Source organism: Sinocyclocheilus anshuiensis, unplaced genomic scaffold, assembly GCF_001515605.1.
Source record: "Sinocyclocheilus anshuiensis isolate Anshui unplaced genomic scaffold, SAMN03320099.WGS_v1.1 scaffold1089, whole genome shotgun sequence".
Lineage (NCBI taxonomy): Eukaryota > Metazoa > Chordata > Actinopteri > Cypriniformes > Cyprinidae > Sinocyclocheilus > Sinocyclocheilus anshuiensis.
Window position 1 is genome coordinate 1,702,061 of NW_015555709.1, and position 9,984 is coordinate 1,712,044.

The 9,984-nt window shown below is 40.4% G+C and overlaps 1 protein-coding gene across 1 annotated transcript in view; it reads left to right on the plus strand.

The window, feature by feature from the left end:
• Positions 1-9,984, plus strand: part of LOC107671876 (plexin-A1-like) — a 255,769-nt gene that overhangs the window by 46,756 nt on the left and 199,029 nt on the right. The window contains exon 3 of the mRNA XM_016464878.1: positions 6,532-6,714. Coding sequence (XP_016320364.1) covers positions 6,532-6,714 — 183 coding nt within the window. The remainder of the gene's footprint in view (positions 1-6,531; positions 6,715-9,984) is intronic.

Here is a 9,984-nt window from a genome sequence, read left to right on the forward strand (position 1 = left end):
TTATTGTAACTTAATTATAAAACTATGATAATTATAAACGTATTGTGTATGTATATATTTAAATGTTAATGTGTATTTAAAATTTATAAATATATTTTAATATTTATAAATATTTTTGTCAATACTATTTAATAAATATAATTATAAACTGTAAATTATTATACATTTGAAAACTTAATTTTAGAGTTACACACACGCACGCACGCACGCAAGCACGCACACACACACACACGCATTATATACTTGTGTATATATAAACACATTTATAGGCTATTACAACTTATAAAATTGAAATGCTGTATATATTCATGTATATATGTGGACTATATATAATAATGAATTACAGAATGATGAATGGATGAATAAGAACGAATAATTAAATCTAAATCCTTTTGTAACTATAGTTATTGATTTTAAAAATGAGTCCTGAAAAAAAAGTTTCAATTTGCTTATAAAATGCAGTCCTCACTCTAACTGAACTGTGTGAACATAACTGTGTTTAGCTCTCAAAAACAGGACTTTGGCCTTGTCTCAAATTGCACCCTAAACCCTCGCGGTCTTCCTCTGAGTCCGCACTTTCGTGACGTAATGCCGCTTTGACTGTTGGGTAGAAGTCTGCTGCGGAGTTCGCCCCAGTGCGGACTCAGCAGAAGTGCGGAACGAGGGCGCATAACGCCACAAAGGGGGCGCTCGCGAGCACCCTTCTGAATGCTAAAATGACAAATGGGACACCCTACGGTCTCGTGGACTTAACGGACACGCACACGCGGCGGCTATTGTAAGTCTGTAAGACTGCAAGTGCACATGAAGTGTTCCATTTGGGAAAGGGCCTTTGTATCTCTCCTGTGTATGTTCTCCCAAAATACCTGGGGCCAGATTCACGAAAATCTTCTTTAAGATAAATTCCACGAAGTTCGTAAGAATGTTCTTAAGTGCAATTCTTGAAAAATTCTTAAGTTCTCAAATATATTCTTAAGAACATCTTAATTTTTTTCTTAAGAAAATAACAGTCTTTATCTGAGTGAATACATGACGCACTGATAAACTCACACTTTATTGTCTTTTTGCGCTTCTTGCAGATTACCATAATAATCATAATAAGCACGCACACTTTTTTCGTCGTGACTTTGACAGGTGCTCAGCTTCACGTTTTTAATGCAGCATTTAACAGTTTAACAGTTACTTTTAAAATAGCTTGTCTCAAGCTGCAGCGATATGCTTCATTAATTTTTGTGCTGTGTTTTTGCGCTCTCACCTGAGTGAACGCTTCCGGTATGTGTGTCTGCGCTGCTACAGCAAACGCGTCCTGCGCATTCATATTCGCTGAATACTGCCAAAAATTATGTCGTATTTATAAGATAAAATTAAAAGCGTTCAATTAAAGCTCCCTATCTGACTCATTTTAGAGTTGCTACTGAGTTTTGAAGTCAGCAAAAAGTAGCGTCACACATAGGCTAATAATGACCGATCATTGTTTACATTATCAGTCATCGCTGTCACTTAAGAAAACTCGTGCACATCCCAATTAATAGTCCTACTATGTATTATATTTAGCTAGTGTTGTTGTAATGCTTAAAGGGTTAGTTCACCCAAAAATGAAAATTAGCTTGTGTTTTACTTACCCTTGAAGCATCCTAGGTATATATGACTTTCTTCTTTCAGACGGATCCAGTCGGAGTTATATAAAAAAATTGTCTTTGATCTTTCAAGCTGTTTAATGGCACTCAGCGGGTGTCACAGTTGAACAGTCCACAAGTCGTCAAATAAAGCTCGCGCATTCATAATAAAACGTGCCACAGACGGCTCCGAGGGGGTTAATAAAGGCCCCCTGTAGCGAATCCATGAGTTTTTGTAAGAAAAAAAAATACATTTCAAACGTAATAAACACTTTTCTCTCACTTCCGCTGACTGTCATACACTGGAGGATTTCAATAGAAACCAAGAGGAGACTGGTTTTCCTTTGCTAAAGTAAGGAAACTTTGCTTCCTTTGCGCCTATTAAACAAACTCGCGAGACTAGCATATCTCAGAGGCGCGCGTGCTGCGCGTACATCATACGCCTTCCGCCGGAATGGCTTCCGCGTATGATAGATAACGGAAGTGAGAGAAAAGGGTTTATTACGTTTGAAAAAAGTAAAACACAAACTAATTTTCATTTTTGGGTGAACTAACCCTTTAAATATAACAAGTAATTTGAAATAACCCAATAAATTCATTAAATAATTTTTACTGTTTGGGATTTAAGACAAGTCTGGGGCTGTCCTAAATTTAAGAAGTTATTTACGACGATGCCTACATAGCCTAATAAGCGCTCGAGCACACACAAAAAAGGCTTGCCACAGCGCACCGGCAAATATAATAATTATGAATGTGTTAGGGAAAAACAGCAAGTACACTGCATTAACGTTTTAATAATTTATTGTTACACTAGTGCTTTCTGTTTTCGGTTTAATCTTAAGAATAATCTTAAGAAAAAAGATAAGAATATTCTTAAGATTAATTTTTGGGAATACAAAATATTCTTAACTTTTTTCTTAAGTTAAAAAATAAGAAAATGGCAGTTAAGAAGAAATTTCTTAAGAATGTTTCATGAATCCGGCCCCTGGTCTATCAGGTGTCAGTCTCTCTGGATCAGGCCTGCAGCGTCTCTAAAACATGCTGCCAGATTAACCCTTTGAGACTTATCTGTCTATCACATCTCCCTCTGTCAAACCCTGCCTCCCTCATCAATACCTAAGGCTATCATTGGACGGATGGCGAGAGAGCAGGAAAAGAAAGAGATGGACTGATAGAAGAGAGAGCTGGATTGTGTCTGCTGTGAGATCGATCAGATGGTGTAACGATAAGACATACGGATTACAACTGCTCTCTAAGGTGTGTGTGTGTGTGTGTGTGTGTGTGTGTGTGTGCGTGCGTGTGAGAACAGAGGTGAGTTAACATCACATTTCTGTTTCCCACTGGTCTGCGTTCGGTCACTGACTTGAAATCAGGACACATTGAGGTTTGTGCTTGGTCATCAGCAAAGACAAATCAACCAGGCATTACTCAGAATTGTGGTAATATCTCTGGTTCGCGTAAGAGTTTTTATTAGATAATACATTTACACAACAGCCTCCTTGTCTTAAACCTTCCATGCTGTTGAGTGGTATTTTTAGACTGTAGACAGATTTACCGCGACTTAAAGGGATAGTTCACCCAAAATTGAACATTCTGTTGTTATTTACTCATCTTCATGTGGTTCCAAACCTGTGTGACTTACTTTCTTCTGTGAAAGTTACATTTTTTTGGTGAATATTCTGGGCGTTCTCCATGTAATGAAAGTAAATGAGGGATGATGCTGTTAGGCTGTGAAATGACAACAAGGTACCATAAAACACAATAACTTGTAGTTTGTTTGACTCGTGTGCTATATTCAGGATGAAATTTAAGTTGTTATTTACTGTAGCAATGTACTTTAGCTTTCCTTAGCATTTTCATAAGAGAATTAATGTCTGATGTGTGAATAAATAGTTTTTAGAATGAGATATTTTTACGGTTAATCAGTAGCTCTAGTTCACAAAACCAACCCATATGGTTCTTTCACAAATCAGATTGATCCAGTTATTGAGTTTAATCCACTGACTCGGTTGTAGCAGTCAACCTCTCACTGGAGGGTAGTTTTATCTAGCAATAATTTCTGCCTGTTCCTCATAAAAACTATTGTGTAAATTCAGCAGACTCTGAATAATGCACAAGTTGAATGAATCACTTTTATAATACATACAGTATATAGTATTTTTTTGGGGCTTGACGGCACCAGTCCTCATTCAGAGAGGCAAAGATATTCTTCAAACAAAAATCATGTTTTGTTTTCCAGAAGAATAACAAAGTCATACAGGTTTGGAACATCATGAGGGTGAGTAAATTGTGATAGCATTTTCATTTTTGTGTGAACTATCTCTTTAAGATCAGCTTTTCAGTTTACATTCCAAAATTTGTAAATAATGCAGTTGGAAGTGAGTCATTTTTAGGTTGGTTGTTAGCGTGCGAATAATTGTTGGAGGAAAATGTGCAAATGTTTTGTGATTTATCACGTATAGGGTCAGTTTGATCTTCAGTGGCAGCAGCACAGATGGGTTCATTTAAGTTTTTGAGGTTCATACTCTCTGACTGGATTCTGAGGCATCTCCTTCCTGTCCAGCCTGTCAGAGGCATTTCGGCCCCCTTCCATCTCAGCTGTCATCCCCCTCACGTTCCACAGATATGGAAGATGACAGTCTCAGTCCGGCCCAAGAAACTGCAGTCGCATGGTGTCTGTCTTTAACTTGTTAACTTGTCTGTGTCTCTTAACGCCGTCCTCCGAAACTAGAGATTTATGGGAGAGATGAGATTTCTTCTTGGGTCAGGACATCCGTCTCCTCCCTTCCCCTCCCACTGAAAATATTCTGTACCGGACACATTCCTCCCACTTGTAGCCAGTCCACTTTGCTGCCTTGTTTAGTCATCTTTCCCTCTCCTTTTGTCCCAAATTGAAGCTGTAATTTGAGTTAAAGAGGGGAAAAAGAAGAAATCTGCATGAGGCATACTGTAGAACCTCTGATAGATACGCATCGTTGCCCGTCGCGGTCACTGGCTATGGGTGGCTGCCCTGTTATTTTTGCAGTTCTCAAATGGGATACTGAATAGAAGGTATATGTTTCAGCAGTGTATGTGATTTCTAGGTTGGCTGTGTGTTTAAATATGCTTGTTTAGTGATATACCTGTATACCTACAGTATGTAGCATTTCCTTGTGAATGACAGTAGCAAACAGGTTGAGGGATGAACGGACAGATGGACGAATGGATGGAAAGATGGATAGATAGGTGGATGGATGTAGCATTTCCTTGTGAATGAAGGTGCAAACAAGGTGAGGGATGGACAGGTAGATGTATGGGTAGATGGATGGATAGATAAGTGGACGGATGGATTGACAGATGGATAGAGAGATGGATGGATGGACAGATAGATGGATAGATAGGTAGACGGATGGTTGGATGTAGCATTTCCTCGTGAATGAAGGTAGCAAACAGGATGAGGGGTGGACAGGTAGATGGATAGACGATAGATGGATAGATAGGTGGACGGATGGACAGAGATGGATAGATAGGTGGATGGATGGATGAATGGACAGACAGAATAGATGGATGGATGGACAGATGGATAGAAGGATGGTTTGATAGATAAATGGATGGACGGATGGATGGATGATTAGATGAATAGATGGATAGAAAGAAAGATAGATAGATAGATGGAATGATAAATAGATAGATGGATAGAAAGATGGTTAGATGGATCACCTGTGTTGAATTTCTTTAAATTGCAATTCAGAAAATTCCCCTTCCTGTCATTTCAGTTCAACTTCCTGTGACATTTCAGTTTTTAATTCTGAATTTTGCGCAACCATGACTCACCGGGGGCATTGCCATTATCCAGGCTGAATTCATCCACTCGGTACACGCCATTAGGCGTAGTTTGTCCCCACGACCTTGTCTTTGCCAGCACTTTTCGAGCTTTGCTAACGCAAGTGGTATTTCCAGCATCATTGGTTGGCTTGCATTAACCGCCATTACCAGCGTCATTAACTCTGCCAACATAATGTTTCCTCATCTAACGGAGAATAACACCTAGCGGCAATAACTGCGAACGGTGAGCAACAAACGTTTTCTCTCTGGAGATTAGTCCTGCTCGCACCTGAGTGCAGGCCGACTGTAATTACAGTAGGTGCATGGTGGGTCGGTGTAACCCAGACGGTCGCTAACCTTAGGGATGCACTTGGTCTGTTTGTCCAGTCCCCTTCTGTTCGTTCTATTTCCAGAGCAAATCCCGACATCCCCCAGGGGTTTAGGAAAGGACGTGCTCTCTTGTGTTGTAGGGCACAGCGCTGGTCCGCTACAGTGTTTGCAAGCCTGAATATCCTTCCCGCTGCCTGGAACGGTTCATCCTTGGCAGCAGTGGCACCCCTCGCTGGGTGAAGAATGAGGGGCACCATTGGGCAGCAATGTGGGGCAGTGGGGGTCATGGCCACTTTTGTTTCTGCTAATGAGCCCAGTCTGTCGACCAGAGTGGGGAGGACGTCTCCCGGGACGCTTTGTTCATTGTGCGGTCGTCTTTGTGTTGGACGATTAGGGATCGTGTGTGCGTTAGGCATTGAAATGCGAGGCATTGTGTGTGACATTTGGTGTTGGCTATGTCCGTGTTAGCAGTTTGTCCGTACAAAGGAGTAAAGAGCCGAGAATGATTTTCCCTCAGGTCCTCTATATTTTCCGAGCGTTCTTCGAGTGACACAAGTGCAGGGACTCATCTTGCGATATATCTGTACGAGTGTGGCCCTCTAGCTGATTCATTAGCACAGAAAATACAGTAAATGGCCTTTAATGACCCAAAGGAATATAGAGCAATGGATTGGTATTGCAGAAGATTAAGACGAGTGAAAATGCCACATCGGCCTCCATCGCCTCAACTCCCACTCAGTAACTACTCGAATAACTCTGCCTTTTTTATCTCTCTCCACAGCCTCTCCAGATAGATGACAACTTTTGTGGCCAGGACTTCAACCAGCCTCTAGGGGGCACCACTACGATTGAAGGGATTCCTTTATTCCTGGACAAAGACGACGGGATGACGTCAGTGGCGGCGTATGATTATCGTGGCCACACCGTAGCCTTTACCGGCACCCGTAGCGGCAGGATGAAGCAGGTGAGTCGCTTGCTTAATTTTTGGTTGTGGTAAAGCGATCGTATGTGTTAATTTGAGGTTGGATGTGGAAGATCGTAAAGGTTTTGGGATGGTGTCTTTTTTACTTTTATAAGTGTTTGTATTAGTATACTGATAGTCAAACACACATTTTCTCTCAAGAATTTGAAAACGAGCCACATGCGCGCACACACTTCTACACAAACGTGCTTGTGCTGAAGTATGCAATAATCCTGTCTCAGTCCTTGTATATGAGCCCGGCGTGATGTCTAAACCGCTGGCTAGATATAGGCTGTACGCGGGGGTGGTGAGGGGAGATCAGCGGATGTCGAATGATATCCCATCATTGGAATCGCATTTCTCCTCCGTCTTGCTCTTCCTGTAGTGGCCCCCGAGCCGGACGGCACTGCCTGTGTCATTAGACAGAAATCAATGGCCCATGTGCAAATACAGTGTGTGTGTCTGGGTTCCTAATAAGGTGAAAGCTAGAAAGGGTGTATGTACATATGTTAATGGCATGCATCAGTTAATTGAGTACCAATCATGTGCATGTCTCTCACCAACTTCCAGTTCCTGTGTCTTTCACTGTTCGACCATCTCAGCCAATCTAGTTCCTTTGCAGAGCCGTAGCCAAATATGTCTGAGCTCTCAAACGGCAAGTTGTATGAGACGGGCAAGCTCTGGATCTTGGGTGTGCATTGGTGCCGGCGGTGCTGTTTTATTGCTATTAGTTTTGTGCTAAAGTGTGGGTCTGGCCCTAATGAAATGTAAAGCTGTAGTCTATTGAAGTGGGCTCATTGCAATTCCTCTAGTCTTCCAGTTGCTGCGAGGCCTTATTGATTCATCTGTATGAATATATAATCAGGGGCCTAAATCTTAGTGGCTGCAGACAGATATACAAGTATGTGTGTGTGTGTGTGTGTGTGTGTGTGTTAATGTTTGTGAAGCAAAGACCCATGACTGGCTGTGAGACTGTGACATTAAAGATTGTTTGGCTCTAGTTGAAGTGATCTATCTATCTATCTATCTATCTATCTATCTATCTATCTATCTATCTATCTATCTATCTATCGTTTTTGTTTTATCGGTTTTCTATCTTTTTTCTGTTGTTTGTTCTACTATTCTATTTCTTCTATCTACCTATAATTCTTTTTCATTCTGTCTATTGTTTGTTTATTCAATCTGTTCTTCGTTTGTTTGATCTATCGTTTCTTTGGTCAATCTATCTTTTGTCTTGTTTATTCTACAAATCTAGCATTTGTTTGATCTATAATTTGTTTGTTCAATCTGTTGTTTGTTTAATCTGTCATTGATTCGATCTAGGCCTGTTGTTTGTTTGTTCGTTCTATCTTTTGTTCTGTTATTCGTTCTATTTATTGTTCTGTCTGTGTCAGTTTAGAAACACTAAGACATTTTTTTTTTGTTTTATGTAAAATGCTTATGTTTTTAAATATATACTTTCATTCACCTAGGATGCATTAAATTGGTCAAAAGTTATAAGCCAAAGAGTTCTTGTTAATTATGTGTGAAAGATGTTCATTATTTATTATGCAGATGGATTATGCAGAGTGAGTTTCTGAAGGCAGTGAGATTTATACATGTGCGTATGTGTTTATGAGTTGTATTGTGTGACACTACAAAGAAATGTTGCTCTTGTGGGGCTGGTGCACAGGAGGTCATTGTCAGTGATTTGATAGAATCCACTATTCGGGTTCACAGGAGTGGAAATCGCCATAAAAAATCCTCTGTCCATAAATATGCCGGCCTTCTTGACATCGCCTGTATCCCCCCAACCTCGAGCCTCAGCTTGACGGGCTCTCAGTTGAAGACAACAGCTAATAAATCAGGTTGAAAATGCGCCGGATTAGACAATTTGTTCGCATGTCGTAACAATCTGAATCTGAGCTCTATATACCTGCATGCATTGGCAGAGCTAGCATGCTAACCGACATGTGGTCAATTCTCAGCACCTTTTTAGTTGTGAGCTTACGACACATGCGTCGACCTGCCAATTAAGTTGCTTGTGCATAACCAGTCATTCATGTTCATGTAATGTCCACCTACCCACCTCTGCAGGTCCGATTTGGGAAGATCTCCCTTGGAGACGTTAAATGCTGGTGGCTACAGGTCACTTATCATTTAGCACGTTAGCGTGGCTAATTAGCATGTTAGCGCAGCCACACGTGTACCCCCTCCACTTCCGAAATGTCACTTTAATTAAGAAGCATGATCTGATTTGAGCTAATTTGCCGAGCGAATGGTAATTACAGATAACATTTGGAAGCAATGAGCAAAAAGGAAGGCTTGTGGGGTGGTTGTGTGTTTTGCATTGTCGCGGCAGGAAGTGATATCTCCTTGTGGAAATCTCGCCTGATTGAGAACGATTAATGATTGACAACATCTTGTAGTCCTCGGCAGGAACGTTGGAAGCCGTGATTGGTGGCAGTGATTAGGGAGCGAGCTGCAAAGAGCGTCCTCAGAAGTTTGTTGCATGGTCAGTCACTCCGAGCGGCATTATATGGCGTTATTTTAATGACAAATGTCGAGAGCGCATTATTGTAACGCGAAAGCACATTAATACAATGCGCGAGCGTGAATCTCTCCGCTCGCGCGCGGATTTCCTTTGCTCTCGCACAAAACCGGACGCTCGCGCTCAGATAGACGCTGCTCTCGCCCAGAGAGAGTGCACGCACTTAAAACGTGTCTCCTCTCACTCAAACTGTGTCCTGTGCACTCTCAAATCTCTCTGTGCTCATTCATGCGCTATATATATTAATTTTTTAGATTTTAAAAATTAAAATTAAAATTTTTTAATTTCAGATTTCAAAGATGGATCTGTAATTTCTTTACAATTTAATACTACTTAGTCATACTATTATGAAACGGGTGTTTGGATGATTTGTAAATAACCTAGTTTAACAGTTTGGTCAAACCCTTCCGAACGATCTAAACAAACAAAAAAGCGTATGATTCTTAAAGTTCATGTGGTCATATAGGTCTATATATATATTGTGTACTTGGATTGAAATATATATATAAATATATCTTCTGATTTAAGACAGAACTATTTAGATATGGGTCAGATGCACTATTCCCTAAACCTATACTTAAGATTTGGAGACCAAATATAACACTATAATGAATTTTTCATATTTGCCATAACATTACTAAATTATATGATATGGGTTTAATGCATTTGCAGACAATGTAATTACATGTAACTGTCATATAACTGTATATTCACTGTTTTAGAGAAGAGTGCCATTGAATGTG